Source organism: Gasterosteus aculeatus, chromosome X, assembly GCF_964276395.1.
Source record: "Gasterosteus aculeatus chromosome X, fGasAcu3.hap1.1, whole genome shotgun sequence".
Lineage (NCBI taxonomy): Eukaryota > Metazoa > Chordata > Actinopteri > Perciformes > Gasterosteidae > Gasterosteus > Gasterosteus aculeatus.
This window is the reverse complement of record NC_135698.1, coordinates 7,402,414-7,419,402: the sequence shown is the minus strand read 5'-3', so window position 1 is coordinate 7,419,402 and position 16,989 is coordinate 7,402,414. Positions and strand designations below refer to the sequence as shown.

The 16,989-nt window shown below is 45.3% G+C and overlaps 1 protein-coding gene across 3 annotated transcripts in view; it reads right to left on the bottom strand.

Moving 5' to 3' along the window:
• LOC120809324 (tetraspanin-9) overlaps positions 1 to 16,989 on the bottom strand; it is a 126,918-nt gene that overhangs the window by 39,271 nt on the left and 70,658 nt on the right. For 2 of the 3 annotated variants that reach the window (XM_040163036.2, XM_040163037.2), the window contains one exon: positions 15,197 to 15,276. In XM_040163036.2, the coding sequence (XP_040018970.1) occupies positions 15,197 to 15,259 (63 nt within the window). In that variant the 5' untranslated portion in view covers positions 15,260 to 15,276. Of the gene's footprint in view, positions 1 to 15,196; positions 16,295 to 16,989 lie in introns of those variants that run through there. The other variant, XM_040163035.2, reaches the window with a different exon arrangement.

Below are 16,989 nucleotides of genomic sequence, written 5' to 3'. Positions count from 1 at the left end.
TTGTAAATCTCTTTTCCCCATCCAACCATTTTCATGGCACGGACGGTGGTCCTATTAGCTGGAGTCGTGTGTACAGACAGGATATTTACTCACTTCAGGGGGATTCAAAATCGAAGATCTCTTTCCTTAGGAAACAAGCATGTAATATATTATTGATTGCAGTTTAGTTCTTGTTTACTGAAATATTTGTTGTTTTTAATCAAGCAGTTAAACTGTTTTGGAAATACGAAAATACACCTTGTCGACTGTTTAATGTGGAGATTGGTACAGTTGATTATTAAGCTACGACGCTGTAAAGCTTATCTGGGAACAGTTAGCCCGGCCTGCGGCTAATAAATAGCCATCCTTTTTAAAGGGGCTGAAAGGAGGATGTTGTTCCATTCGGATAGCAACAGGCAACCCTTTACTTCCTGCTTTCAATCGTTATACTTAGCTAGAGAACAGGCCTTTGGCATTAGACAACAGAGTGGTATCAATCTCTCCAACTGAGGTGAGTGAACAAGGCAAGTAACCCCATCCGAAATGTCATACATATATTAAAAAAAGATTTCAAACTCTGTCGACGCTGCACATATGTCTGCGTGAGCCCTTGTCAACATTGACAGATATCCAACAACTGCAAATACTGTAGATGTTTAAAGAGTTATTAACTGATTCACGACAAGTCTCTTGTCATTATCTTGCTGAGAAATGTTCTCATGGAAATAAGACACGTATCTGTTGAAAAGGGAGGTTTCAATCAACATAAAAAGAGAAGCACATGGTTCTCGCACCAACTCCACATTTGGCTTTTGGTAAAGAACGCAGATGGTGGTATCTCAAATTAATACTTTCTTTCCATTATGTGCAATCACTCAGCGCAAATCTGACTAAACAAAGAGGTAGTGAAATGTCACACGGAGGTAACAATAATAACAATTGCAACCAATACGATTCTAATGTTTGCCGACTTTCAAGCAGACGCTAATCCGGTCCAGGTTTGCTGCACTCCATCACAGCGGGGTAAGAAGTGTTTAACCTATAACGTGGGGCACATCAGAGAGGATTTGTAGATATACAAAGCAGATGGATGCCTGGTAATAGATGCGACTGAGAAGGACGCCGCTGTAAACACTATTTTCTGAATTCCCGATGGCTGCTCAGAGAGCAATTTCATTCCCCTCCAATATATATATACTGTAAACACCTGTCATCTCCAGTTCACCGTCTCCACACAGGGGCAGCCCAGCATCCGGGGGCATCGCATGTTCCATTCACGCACCGAGTAAACCAACGCGCTGTGCGAACATGCATCTGAGATTTAGGATGACGAGGCACTGGGATGTATTTGTGGAAAAAGTTGTTTGCCACATGCGATGCAGTATTTTGATTGACTGCAAAATTGAAAGCAATTAAAAAAATACCCATCACAATGTCCTGGAGCACAAGGTGATTAAATGCCTGGTTTTTCTTGACATAGTTACTGTTCAGCATGTTAAGGAGCTCAATGTGAGAATGCTAATGTGTTCATGTGTTTGTGTTTGCATTTAACAATTGCCAATAAGAGAGAACAAAGTACAGAGGCCGGTGGGAATATCATTCATTTCTGGCTATTTGATCATAAATTACAATTTCTCATCATATTGTGCTCCAGAATGAAAAATCCTCAGATTAATCACAAATGATCCAGAGGCGAACACCAGTGTGAGTACCAAATTCATTAGCAATCAATGTGAAGGTTGTTGTGATACACTGTACACTATGTGTAGACGCTTGTGGTTTATTGCAATGATTCAAACAATCCCGATTTATTTTTGCATGATTTATTATGCAACTAAAAATCAAATATATTTTGAGATGACTGATGAGGGTGTAAAGAAAATACACAGTTGACACAAAGTGTGCATTAATAAAATTAGCATTTAGAGAGAGGTTTTTAGTTTGAACATATGTCCCAAAGACGCCATGGCAATTTGAATATTACATTTGTACAGAATGAATTGAGCTCCAAAAGGAGAGTGAGGCAAAAATGCAGGTTATATTTACATCCCCTAAGCCTGAAGGCTATTCAACAAATGAATGTGCGTTTTGTGTGATTATGTTTGAATGCGTGCATCAGTCTAGTTGTAGCATGGCGGAACTCGCAGGCCTATCTAGAGTTACTCAAGGAGAAGTAGTTCTTAACAAAGTAACAAAATAATTGCACTGTCAGTAACCATGCACCAAAATGTTGATCCGGAGACCTCAGAGCGAACAAGAGGAAGAAGGATGACAACCGCAGCACGAGCCACCGAAAGAATTAACTCGCAAACACTTGGACTTGGAGCCGCAGGCCTCTAAGGAAGTCAAGTTTAAAGTCCAAGAAACAAAGCCGAGGTTTCCCGATAGCAAAGGATATTTTCCTCATTGCTACTCACTACAAAGATCCCATCTGCGACCGCAGGCAGCGGTTAATTGGGGAACAAATCTCTCGGCTTCGGGTCTGAACATAATATAAAGTTCCACCTAAAATTGTTTATTTGCCTGCCCTGACCGGTCTCCCTCTTCATTCCCAGTGTAATGGAATGGCCCGCGGTAAGACGACTGTACCAAGATGTGGATAACATCAGGAGATTCGCTGAGTCGGCGTCTGGCAACAGTGCATCACCGGAGCTGATTAACTAGGCTGCCGCGAGCAGGTCGGCGCAGCGTTGCTCTCCGTGCATTTCATTTACCAGCCAGCCTTCACTCTGTCTGCAATTGGCCAGATTGAGTTCCTGCTTTAAAGTCTATGTCACGATTAACCTTTACAATAAATTACAGTGTCAAAAGGTGTTTGGTACGGGTGTTCTCATCATGAGATTTGCACGTTCCCCCCCCCAAGAAAATCGATACGTAACGGTTATCTGGTAAAAATGCAAAGCTCAGCTTTATGTTTTGCTGGGAGTAGCAGATTGATATATCACAATGAGTTCACTGGATAATGCAATCCAAAGTGCACAGGTTGTCACCTGCCGCTGTTGCAACAGGTGTCTGGCTCCTCCCCCCTCGCTCCTCCTTCCCTTGTGCTTTAGTGCGCCAAATTGCCTTCCTTGTTTACCAAAGAATGGTCTTTAGATTGCATACACTTTCTGTGCAGCGCGTCTCTGAAGCAGGCGCCTCCCCCGTGGTTGTGTCTGTCCACCTGTCCAACGGGGGTGACAACATCAGGGGGGTGTCGGCTCAGGTGATTAGCTTCACGGCATCGCGCCGTCTTGACATGACGACAGCTCCGCTTTGTCCCTTTAAATGTCCTTTCTTTGAGGCTGGGGCAAGATAATGGTGGAGTGACAAGTCGGCTGGGACCCCCCACGACGGCCACACGGGTGACGCGTCGAAAAAAAAGGGCCCGTCGCTTTGTGTCAACGCGGGAAAGCTGCCAGCCGAGAGCAGGCCTATCTCGTTTGGACAGGAGCAAATGAGGCAGAAGGTACAGGTGAAGCTGATCCACGCCGTCCTGACTTATCGCTCGTGTCCAGAGGCCATTTCAAGCAGACGTGTGCTGATTTGCGCCCGCTGCAATATTTGTGCCTTGTGTGTACATGTTGAAGTGTTCACATTTGCGTTATACAGATATACAGCATTCCCTGAAAGCATCATGTGATTAACGTGTTGGTTTAGATTCTGGACGTTCCCTATTTCTGAGAGAACATGATGGGAGGGTATTCTAAGTAGAGCTGCTGAGGGGGCTTGTTTGTCCCTCGTGAGCTGCATGAGTTACACACCGTGTGCTCTGCACGACCCGGGTCTAATCGGGTTTCTGCAGTGTAACGGGTTCCTTTTTAATGACGTGGGGAAAAGTTGGCTCAGGAGGAGTGTTGGTTGTAACAAGCACACCCAAGATCTACTGATTACCAACAATGACAAGGGCACAGAGGAGAAGAGGGCAATGAGATCAATAGAGGTGGCGAGGTTAAATATTGATCCTCAACACTCAAATGAAATGCTTCATAGTATGTAAAAATGTCACTCGATTCTACTTCAACAATTACCTCACTTTACCCCAGATTTCCAAGGAGAAGAAAGAAGGAGAACGGAAATGAATTAGTAACAACTCCTACGAAAGAAGAGAGCTGTTCAATAATGCATTTCATTGAAAAATAACAACTGTCACATTGTAAAAAATGCAAAGCCAACACAATTTGGTTATAAGCTGTGAGCGATTTATGTTCCCTGTATCGATGAAGAATAGACACATTAAAAATGAGGTGAGGAGTAAGGTCTGAATTTAAAAAAAGGAAAGCATTAAACTCTCTATCAAAGGCAGCCTACTTTTCACCTTCCTCCCGTCCCACATCCTCTCTAAAGAAGCTTGTGTTTGGCTTGATGTGCTGACAACCCTGCGGGGGGAAAAAGTACAATGGGAGATCCGCAAACCTGCACTTTTACGGGAGCGACTATGATCAATGTTTAGACGCACAGACATCTAGGTGAGATTTGTTAGTGTCAGCACTAAAGAAAAGCCATTAACTGGAACTACTGTTCATGTGGCGAGTGCAAACAGCAAATACTTGCGTTTAAATATACAAAAAAGTCCCAAAAAAAACCCACGGGTATGAAAATACATGCAGACTCCCCTGACCTTGGCTGCCTTCCTGGTGTACTGCAAGTCAAGTGGATTCATTATGCAGACCTGCAAAAATGTTGACAGCCAAAAGCAGGCATCTCCGTGCTTAACCCCACCCAATGCATCCACACTCACCTTCTTCACCAGCAAAACAACTGTGCATCTATACAGAGACAACAGCCTGCATGTGGGACGGGCTCTGGCATAATGGGAATCTGGACACCTGCAGCTGAACTCTCCATCTCCCGGTAACCAGGACCGAGTGGAACCGTTTCAAAAAGACATATTGATGTTTTGTTTTTTCTCCCTCTCTTGCCCGAGCACATCCTCTGCAAATAAATGTGACTTTGAATGAAGTTATTCTCGTCTCTGCGAAAATGGAAACTGCTGATGGCGAAGGACTCATTTAGGAGATAAAGCTGACCGCCCACCACAGTTAATATGACCAACAGACAGATTTCTCAGCTAGAATGCGTTCTGAGGCGACGTTGGGTAAGCAGCGAAACCCGGCTAATAAAGCCACCCTGATGTGATTGCTTTTGTGCAAGATTCTTCAACACAACGACAGACACGGACCTCTTGTGGCTCAAGAGTATGAAAGCGGGTCTTGAGAAGTAGAGGAGACGCGGTGACTTGTCTGAAAAATCACTTGTTTGCACCTGTCACAGGTGTCTGTAACGATTCATTAGAAAAGACTTTGAATAAATAATTGCATCAATACAGAGAAATCCCTCCGTCTCTGCAACGTGCAAGAATTAAAGACCGAGTGACAACCCGCTTCAGCGCAATCATTTTTTACTTCGCTTTTCTTTTGCAAGATAATCACTCAGATTAAATGCGGTTGTGGGTGGGGGGGGAGGTGTTTTTTATGTGCCATTATTGGGCTCTCAATAATATTGACGGAGGTCCAGCGAGCAGACATGTCAGCCTTCACATGTGAGATGAGGGATCTTCATCACGTGGAGATTTCATTCATCATCTGCCTTAGCAACTCAATTAGTATCCTGTTTCCACTTCTACTGCTCAAATGAAATCATGACATAATTGATGGTACATCAACAGCACGCCTGTGGAGATTACACGTTAGAAGAATATTAAAGGCTGTGCCTGTTGTTTCTGTGCACACAGAGCTTGGTGTATATTGAAAGGACGAATTAATAAATCAAGAAGGTCTGTTAATTCGATTGTTATTAGCTTATTAGATGAATAATGCAGAAAATGAACGAGCTCAGAGCTGTCCGACGACCTTTGAAACTTACTTATGTAGTGAAACTTTTATTCTACCGTCAGCATGATCCTCTTTGGGTAAACATGAGTTCAATTGTGATCTGCTCCTCTAATGCTTGATTGCTGTTTTTGTCTCTGTTTAAAAAAAGAAAAAATGTTACTGCAGCTATAGATCATGTGGTCACCTAGTATTTCACTGATGCCAGTAACCTCAGAACTGATGCTTTTAAAGAGTATACACATTCTGTTTGTCCCGATATTTAACAGCAGCAGCATTTACTGTCAACAAAAAGTAGAATTCAGCAATTCAATGGCTTCTGACAATATAGTGTGTGTGTGTATATATAATGTTATTTACTGTTTTTTGTGTGGGAATAATGTGAGAAATACAAAATAACTGCAGTGTTTATGATTTTGATTAATTGTTTTGCAATAAATGATACTTGATTGTTTGCTGAAATTGATCGACCTACCTAGAATATTATTCACCAGCTGCCACTGAATTTAACATGAGCATTTACCTCATGAAACACACACTTAATGGTGGGCAGCAAATTATGGGCTAATAGAGCAATTTATCAAAAACACCTAATTAAAGGACAAAGTCAGGAAAACACAAGCGTAAATCCAACTATCCCTAAATGTAGATTTTGTTTTTCTTCTGAATTAACCCACATTACTTGTTTGTCCAGGGAAGGAAAAACAACAAGCACATGATGTTGATGCCAGAGTAAGATAGAGAGAAAATAGAATTAGAGAGTGACGTTGGCCCAGCTCTCGTGGAGCTGTCATCAAATATCAACGTGTTCACCTCCCTTGCTCCTGGGTAAGAGGTCCTTCCATCCATCTGCTCGCGGAATGGCCGAGCAAACACAAAACACTGTCAAATGAAGATCTAAAATGCTACTGAAATAGTAAAAGTGTTTGTGACATGGAAGGGGGGCATTAATGGGCTGATCCCAAACACGCCACTCTATGTTTTGCTGAAATGATCACAGCGATGGGGATTTGTGTCAGAGCAGTGCACTGGTGAGAGTGTACACGGGCAAAAGGTCCGTCTTAATTACCCCGGCTCACCGCGGATGAATGAGATCAGCCGGCTGATGGTGGCGATGACCCCATCATCGACCTATCAAATTAGACTCCTTTCTCTGGCCTCGTCCTGCCGACATCAAGCTCTGTATGCTGCTGCCGTGCCTAATGAGCCATTACTGTAGCCTGGGTTGCTTAATAAGAGAAAGGAAGACATCTGTGCAGAAATAATGACAACTGACGGGGACTGAGAAACGCCACATAGCCAGTGAGGGAAGTCTCCACATCCATTTCTCACAGTACTAATTATTAACAAAGACAAAAATGGACAAAATTGCATACGTAATGTGAAGTTTATAGAAAAAGATTTTCATTTTTTGGTCAGCCTGTTGAATAAAATGTGTTTGATGTTCATCATAGCAGGGGCTAACATATTCATGTGTAGCATATGTTCTTATAAAAGGTTAATGAATGTCGGCTTCAGGCAAACAAATGCATTTTAATGTTACGAATATTATTCAAAATACTTTGCGACGAACGGAATGAATAACTAATTGATAATTCTGCTCTCTTGGTGAACATCTGCCATTACTGACAACATGCAAAACAACTGCCGTGTCCTCTCTGAAACACAAGAGCTGACACATCCTTCTGGTTCGCAGAAAGACCTCCAAGGGGACGGAACCACGCTGCTTTTGCGTGCTTAACTTTGTATATATGTGTCCTCGACTGCTTCAGATTCACGACTGCATCTTTCGAACACACAACCTTTGGACGTTTCCCCTGAGACAGAACAGAAAATACAATCTGTAATTGCAAAGAGGAATAACTTCAACAAGCAGCACCATTTGCTTGAGTCGTGATAAGACATTGGTGAAGTCAGGAGGACAGTTTAAAGCTCTGATAAGGAAGAGGATGAATCGCTTTGTCAGTTATCCCGCTTCTGTAGCAGTGCAGGATCTGGACCAGTTACTGCATTTCCCTCTTCAGGGACAATATCATTGCAACGTTGTGTGCACACCTCATGCACATCAAATACCAGTCAACCTCAAATCGGATCAGACATAACGAGAGCACTGCAACAACCTGCTCTGATGAAGATCTGGCTTTCGCTGTGAAAACAAGACGGGCCTCCGTTTCAAACCTTGACGCACAAAGTCTACTGCGGTGGCTGATGGTAAAATGTACAGCGCATGTGCAATTGCCTCATCGAAGAGTAAAAACATGAAAACATGCCAGGCATTTACAGACGATCATCTTGCCTTTTATTGCTGAGTTATAACCGGCCAAATGAATCGTCATGTGCTCTGACGGAAAAGATCCGCCTCATTGCGTGTCGAGTTGCCCCCGGGCTCATTTTGGCCTGAGTCCCTGACCCAAATTCAGGACGGCAGTTGTAAAACATTACAAATTTCGGAGTCAATCTGCTGCTCATTCTTTTAATGTAGCGTGGTGCGGTTGCCCAGTGAGTCCCGCGTCTCTAAATGTTGTTTAAAAAAGGGGGAAGAGAACTGTCAAGCTCTCGAGGGTTGTTTGAGTGGGTTTATGGTGGGAAGAGAACTGAATCAATTGAGCTGGTGGCTCCAGGGAAATAGGTCTTAAAGTCAGTCATTGATGCATCTTCAGCCCGGCTGATAACCTCTGGAGATCTTAGTGAGCCAGGGCATTGCTCTGATGGACTTAACTGCAGCTTTAGACATTGAGTATTTCCAAGGAAACAGCCTTTCCATGCGACACTCAAAACCTGTGCTTTTCTAAAACCACTATTCGAAACACGGCGTGCACACAGCAGATGGACGTGCAGCTAGTTAACATACACGTACTATGTTCCGTAAATTAAACACGGGGCCAAGTAAGGAATTACCAAGGAAATGATATTCTTTAAGCCTGCTCAGTAGAGCCGGAAGGTGATACTGACTGTGAAACATTGATTTCACAATAATTTGCAATTAGGTGTTTGAAAGAAAAGGAGTAGTTGAACTAGAAAAACCTCTCCAACAACCTACATGTATTCACTGCTTAGGTGCAGATTACCTTTCATTGCTGTTTTCTTTTCTTTGGGATAGAGGAGATGGGAAAAAACACAGCGGTTTGAATTCACACCTGCAGCAGCACGAGCAGCGCCGAGCCTTTTGTCCTATGCGGCGCGTGAAAGCGCCGACTTGTTTTGCTGCGCCGATATTTAGAATCAAGCATTTGAAATGAAACTGAAAAAAAGGCAGCGTGAATGCGACGTAAGTGTTTTTTACAGACAGAGACGGCTTGAAAAGCTTAAGCAAGGCCACTCACAGAGCGCAGTGTGTCTGTCTTAGTGGCTCGCAGCTGTACTGAAGTCCACAGGCGCTACACCCCCAAGTGTATGTCACCCCGCGACATGCGAAATGTTCGAAAAGCAACAACAATTGCGCTCATTTTCAAACATGGATTTAGCAAAACTACTGTAATTTTGCACAACAGTTTACTTTATAACACAAATCACTTTGCAGCAAATTGAATTCCACTATAAGTGGAACAATTGCGCTCGTCTGTGAGGCTGCAGAGAGAAAAATAGGTATTTTTGTGGATATTTTCCTCTGATTGGAGGACTTGCTTGGACTGTCAACCATCCAACAACACAGCGGGGATTCTCTGCTTGAGTGTAAGTACGTCCGTCTGTTTCCTTCATGGATCTCCAGAAGCTTTCTTTCGATGTCAGCTGGCGTGAGGATCGGGACCTTAAACTTTCCTAAACAGAAATATGGATTCAGAACTCTGCGGCTCATCGACTTTAGGCCCCATTTGCCGCTTGATGATGTTGAGTAAAGGCTAATGTCATGACCGAACTCTTCCTCACTGTCGTAGTAAAGGGATTAAAGTAAAGGTAATAATGACTGACTCCACAGCGTGACGATATCGTTGCCTTTCCTGTCCTCGGCAAATTACTTAAATTTTATTGCTTTTTTACAAAGTCAACAGAACTGTTTTATCAGCTCAGACGCTGTGGTTGTTTCATCCCCTCCATGGCTGCTCTTGTTCAGCACTCGGAACTTACATTGTGCAAAAAGAAGGTTCATTATAATTTATTTTTCTTGCTTTGTCATGCTGCTGCTGTAAGAAATGGAGCACTTCCAATGCAAAGAACTATCAAAGGATAAAAACATGAACAAGGCAGTTCTGGTTAGCTTGTAAATATTACTTTCTGTGACAGTCTCACTGCACTAGTGTTCAAAAATGACCAAAAAGAATGAATAAGACCTAAATCATTAAACCAACAGCACGACATACACAGATATCTTCTATTTTTCAGTTGAGTAATATAAACACATTATTGACCACATTATTGACCACACATTACTTCTCTATTGCCTGAGGTGCACAATTTGGCGCATAGTCATTACAAAAGATCCTGCTTGTGTATGCAGAACTAATGCCCCCCCCCCCCTTATCGTTCTCACATTCCCTCTGCTCTGAACTCCTCTTGGCCTATATTTAGAGAAAACAAGATCCCTATGTTTCATGTGCTTGGGCAGACAAGATGTAATGTATAATCATTCCTGATGAGACATTTTTCCAATCAACACCCTGACCACAACAGATTTGGCCAGTGTGAATGTATGTTTTTCTCATTGGACCAGAAGGGGACTTTCAGATGGATCCATCAAAACACTGAGGGGTTTCTATGTGCTCTAACTGACTTAATTCCTTTGCAAATCCCCACATACCCATCCACCTATCCACCCCTCCGACTCCCCTGCTCTATTTCCTCAACCCCTTAAGATTGAAACACGGGAGCGCCGCATCCCGCTTGATTTGCAACATCAGCTAATGAGCTCAGCGGCGGCGCCCACAACGCGGCCAGGAGATCGAAGCGGCCCTGAGAGATGTGTAAATCAGAGTGATCTCTCCAGACGATCTGCCACCAAGCAGGTCAGCCCTGCGATCTTTACGGAATGCTAATAGCGAGATTTCCACTGATTAAAGAATCGTTTATATACACAGATGTTTTCAAAGTAAATGCTGTAAACTATATAGTGGATGAAGTTAATAATGTAATGCCCTATAATCTGTAACCGCTTGTTTTGAGCATTGATTTAAATCCGCAGACTACCCATCCAATCATAGCCGGAGGCGTAAAATTCAGGTGGACAGACTGGCTGAGGTTTACTCTTCATTCTGCCATTTCAAACTCAAACAGGATTCAACAGTCAGCCTTTCACGGAGGATTGACGAAATGAAATGCATGTGACAGCGCATCATATACAGCTGGTTTCGTCATCCCATAGAACCCGCTCGACCCCCGTCTATTTTCCCTCGCCACGATCATTGTTTCACCTGGCAGTGACTGATGGCAGTTCAGCTCTGCCTCTTGTAAAAAAGGGAGAAGAAGAACACAATACAAATAGCTTCAGCACCTCGGATCGTAAATCCCACGGGGGGGAAAGGCGGCGCTTTTGTGAAATGCTTTTCTGAATTTCACTCAACCAGATGCAGATGTTCAAATACACTTCTTACAGACCACCTTGAGTCAGTCGGTAGCTCGACTCTTTGCAGGCACAACGCAGGTACGTTTTTGAACACAGTGATCAAATCGATGTGGAAACTACATCTTCTGTTGCCGAGGACCAAATGGTTTATAAATCCTGCAGCAATCCCCTAAGTAAGCACGGCAATTCATGAATGCTAAATGCATTTGGTTTTCTCTGCTCTAACAGAAGTAGTGCCTTTGAACTACCATCCCACATCTACTTGTAGGACAAGACTGCTGAGCTGACATCTTTCTTTGAAATAGGATTATCTAATGTGGCTTGAGCTTCTGATATGGCACGATGATGGCAAACATCGGATGGGCTCATTTGGCTACATCTCAACTTATCTCTTACACCGGATAAGCAACCAATTTTGGCCGAATGAATCCCTGCGTAGTGTTTCCTTCTCTTACTTTTCAAAGGTGCTAGTTGTCGCCGGACAAGACACATTTGTACGAACGTGGATGGTAAATTTAAGCCTGAAAGGAAGAGATTAACGGGGGAGGTGGCGAGCAAGAACACCAACGCTAATATGCTCCCAGGGGCTGACGCCTAATAGGTCGTAATATCAATCACCTTATCAGGTGATGTGTGTATGTGAGCACAACGGGCCCCTCTCACAACGACACAGCACATTGTCACAGCACAAAGGCCATTTGCTTGGCCGATTGTTGGCTTTAGAATGGAGCTGTCCTGAGGAGTCGTGCTGTCAATCCCAACAGCACCACCCAATGCTGTTCTAATCCACCCGAGACTCCCCCTGCAGCTCAGCTTCTTCTAATCCCTTATAAGAAAAGAGGAGCCAGATGGTCATGAACAACTGCTAGGGGGGCCAAAAGGATGAGCGCATCTACAGAGATGCCTGGAGTGCCTGCTGCTGTTTACCTTGGTCTTCAAGTTACAAACCGTAAGCCCCGTGGAGCAGGGGTTGGTGAGCGAACGCCTGCTGGTTCATGTGCGCGCACGGTCAGAAAGAGGAGCCCCGCGCTGTACCTGGCGTCAGGTTACAGCGGGGCATCATCCCCCCCTGCAGTGCTGAGATGAGATGTCTCAGCTTCAGAGGCAAACCTCCTTACCAGCTGCAGTAACCTTGTGATTCCTGGAGTGTCAGAGGTCGAGCGGTGCCGTCCCAGGGGTGTCAAGATACAACATGCCTCTCACCCTCCTCCCTGCATCTCAGCTAGTGCTCCGGTGCACCTCGCTGGCGATAGAACCCTTTTTATTCCCAGCTCTGCTAACCTTCATAAAAGGCTCACGTCTGCCCCAGAATCCAGAAAGGCAACCAGGCGACCGTCCGCTTGGCGCGTCGCACACTGGTGGGACGGATACGCCGGCCACATGTTGCATTCCAACCCGCTCCTCACCCCACTCGCTTCCCATGGGACACTGAATAAACCGTGGTTAAAATGATCTACCGGGGGGGGGAGGGGAGGGGAGGGGGGAGGAAAACAAGAGTATCAATCTGCGGGAGCAGAAAGGGAAAATGCATGGTGGCTGTTCATTAAGGCAACATTACCAGAGAAAAATTCAATTATTTCACAGCAGGGGGGGCTTTGCTGCGCTTGGGTAAAGTCCACAGCCACTTACGGTCCCCGCGCACACACAGACACTCAAACACACGATTGGAAGGAATGTGACTTGAGGGAGAGCTTCGGCGCGCACTCTCGGGATGGTTGTAACGCGTTTCCTCGGAGGCCAACAAGCCTCGGCTCCACATGATTCGGGCGCCACCAGCCTTGAAATCCAAAGCCACTTCCCCCCTCCCCTGTTAGTGGTGTGTAAGCAGCCGGTTATTAGTGGTGGAGTTCTACCACTGAAAAAGGTTTAAGGACAAATTGTGCCCGGAAAGAATCTTGGAAGCAAACGCCTTCCCACAAATCCCCCATGACTGCCCCCCCCCCCCAAACCCCCCTCAGAAGATAGCGGATCGTAATGACCCTGTGACTCCTGTCAAAGGTTGACCTAAAACAGCCCACCGAGGTCTCTTCCGAGCTATTAAAAAGCCGAGCAGTCCAGAACTGACATACCGCTGGTGTTTCCCCGTTGGTGTAACAGGATCTTGATCTGTTGTATTTTCCTTTTTACTTCAAAGAAAGAACGAGATGAGGTACAATTCATCGGTTGAATGAGTAAATCAATTGTGCCATGACGGGAACCTGTGACACAGCAGCACATGTGATCCGTGCTCCTCGTGGCGGCCCTTTGGTGGAGCCAGGTCGTGACATTCTACTGGTGAACAAATGTCCCCTTCGGCTCTTGATCTCCGATCTGTCGATAGGGATTTCATACGTTTCAGCCCTTTTTGTGCTTATTTCATTTTTTGATTCAAAACCTCCCTTTACTGAGGCTTTTCTGTGAAAATTACCCATTTCTTCTGTTTCAATGAACCTTTCAGTAACACAACACATTATGATTATCCGCCGCAGATTGATCCTTTTTATGTGGCTGGCAAATCACTTAAAACTTTCTTCCCTTCCTATCTAAATATCAAGGCTGGAGCACTTACTTGCACTGCGGGTGTACTGAATGAATGAAAGGATGTGTTTACTCGCATCAAGGTAAGCCAATGTCTTCATTGATTAATCCCAAAACGTCTAATGTCTTCCGACCCTTCCATTCGCTTAAACAAACATTGCATCAAGGTGAGGCCGGCCCGCAGAAGAGCCGCTGAGCCATTTGTTTCTGGCCCTTTTTCTTTGTGGACTGGTTAATGACATGAGTGCGATACGGAGATGTCGCCCCGGGGGATAACAGACGGCCACGGGACCCGGTTACCGCCAGTGCTTTTTCCTTTTTCAGTACAAAGTGATGGATCTGGGTTTGTGTGGCGCATGTGTACGTGTGTGTGTTTTCAATGCTGGCCTGATCACAGCTGGGCTTAAGTTAATGCCCACTCTGTTTCCTCCAATGTGCCCCAGTTTGTAGGGCTCACGACCCAGTCACATGGTGGGACGGGGATGGTAGAGACCCCAGTGTTGGGGCGTTTTCACGCTTTGCTGCATCCACACAAAAGACTTGGCCCAATAACCTATAAGCCCTCTAATCCGTTGTGTAAACATTTAAGGGATGCCCACATTTACCACAAATGCCCATGCACGAGTACACAGCAAAGTCGGCCACACATTGGTCTGGTCTCTGAGGGTTGGATCTATTTTTTGAGGTAAATTTGGCAAACAGACCCATCACATTTGTTTTTATTTTCCCGCCTCTTATTATTATTCGAGGATTACAACAAATACGGATAATTACAACAATTTCGTAATGAAAATGTCGGGGGCCAAATGTCCTGAAAAAAATGTACTCGATTATCACTGTCAGCCTGTCAAGAAATAATAACAAGAAGCTCAAACATCCGATCTTTAGAATCACCCAGAGCTCCAGCTGACCATCTCAACCCTGATTTCCTTGGGGCATGATGTGTTCCTTATTAGTGTAACTGTACTGTGGAGGCACATACTTTTTCACTTGCATGCCTAAAGCTGCGTTTCAACTCCCATGTCCACCGTAAATCATCCAACCCTCTCAATGAGTAACCCTCCACCCCCCCTCACCCCCCCCCCCCCCCCTTCCTCCTACACACACACACACACACTGACATACAAAAGAAGACGTGGAGCAATGCCACCGTCATATCCAGGAATAGCAACGTGCACAATGTGAAACCGGCTGGATGTAATAAAAACAAATTATTTCACAGACAACCATCCCTTTGCCATCATGTTTCCCCCCCAAAAATGAAAAAGACACATCACACATTTGTGAGCATAATTACAGATGCAGAGCTCCCTTTCTTACACATTTGAACATTATCAGGATTCATGTGTGTGAGAAAATCATTGAAAAAAAAAAAAAATGATGAGCCACTTACCCAGAAGATGAGATTGAAGATGAACATCATATACTTCAAGCAGCAGAGGCAGCCCCTTGCCATGTTGCACTTCTTGAATTCTAAAAGGAACACAAAGGATAGATCCAGGTAAAAGACTACGTATTTGCTGCCTTTGGGAGAGCTGTACTTGTTGTTGGTCTTGTCTCCGGCGCCGGCGTCAGCGGCCACTCCAGCCTGGCCCTGCTGCGCGTCCTTGCGCGGGCCCGTGGAGCCGTAGAACGCGCCGGCAGTGAAGCCGCGGCCGCCAAACGGGTGGCCAGACGTGGAGGCTTGGGCAAAGTCGGAGTCCGGGCTGTCTACCGAGGGGCTGCGGTGAATGGCTGACTCCTCACTGCTGGACTTCTCCATGCTCTAGGGCTGTAGCTGCTGATGAAGGGCTCCCCGACGCACCGGCTACCATAGTCTCAGGGATGAAAGGACTGGACAAATAAGCCACCAAGTCACCACTGCTTCAAACTCTGAAGCAACATAAAAGATAAAAGCCTTCCAGAAGAACAACTACTTCCACTTCAGCTGGGTGGGAAACGCTTCAGCAGAGAAGTGAGTACAACGGCACATTTCAGGCACCTTTTGCCAGACCCAAGTGTCTCCTGCGCTGCAGCTGTCTTGCTGGGATAGTCATGCGTCTCTGCAGAGGAGACCTGCGGGGGGAATTGTGACAGGACCGTCTTTCCTGGGAAGAAGTTACAGCACTCCCTCCGTCCCCTCTTTGTAATAATCACTCTCCTCCTCTGCTGCTTATTGCCGCCGGGAAAAGAGAGCGGTGAGTCCCAGTTGCACCGCTTCTCCGCGTTATCTTGCTGACCCGGTAACTTTTTGTCTTCGCCGCTCTGCTCCTCTCTCCTCCGATGCCCTGGCTCTCTCTGAGTGCGCCTGCCTCCTCCTCCTCCTCCTCCTAGTGTACCATTCCTGTGCTCGGCGGCTCGGTCCTCCGCACTGCCTGCGCTCTCCTGCTCTCCCGATGCCGGCGCTCTGGCTGATGGGCTATTATTGGCAGACGCAACTAACGGGCATTCCCTATCTCCCGAACGAGAGCGCTGCCCTCCTCCCCCAACTCTCTCTCTCTCTGCCTCCCGCTCTCTCTCTCTCTCTCTCTCCCTCCCTCAGCCCCTCCCCGCTGAGAAGACAGCCAATGCAGCAGCTGCAGCCAGACCGACGCTCCTCCTCTCCGCTCCCCGAGCTTTAATGAGCCCATCACCGCGTTGGCTTTGATTATACACGTTCGCCGATTTACGCGTCGGCCGTCAGTAGAATTGAGAGGCCAGAGATGAGCTTTAGAATACTAAAATACCAAAAAAAAGAAAATGAATGCGATAAGGGTTAAGGTAATCGTAGGGGTCAATCGGGCAGCAGTTTAACGCTCGTTTTAGTTTGTAATGTGTCATTTTATTGATTGATGTTGCTGTAAATAATCCGTAGTAAACTCCTATAGACAGACAGTGATTGATCATGTTTGAGACGCTGAACACTTTCTGGGGCAAAGGCGCTAAATAGATTCACACAAAAAGCCAACAACATTCAACACAGCTTCGACTAAATGTTTATTTACGTATTTCATTAGAAAACAAAGGCCGACTGGCAAAAAAGACCCTTCAGGGTCCAATTTCAATAAAACTGAATTATTATTATTGTATTGAAGTTTTAACCTCAGGTGAGAAAACAATGTGCGATAATGCCCTTATGGCCTCAGAGAACGTACCTTTCTTCACCACTAGGATGCACATTATTCTGCTTTGGTAATGGTCTCTCTCTCCATTTGTCAAGACAGATGG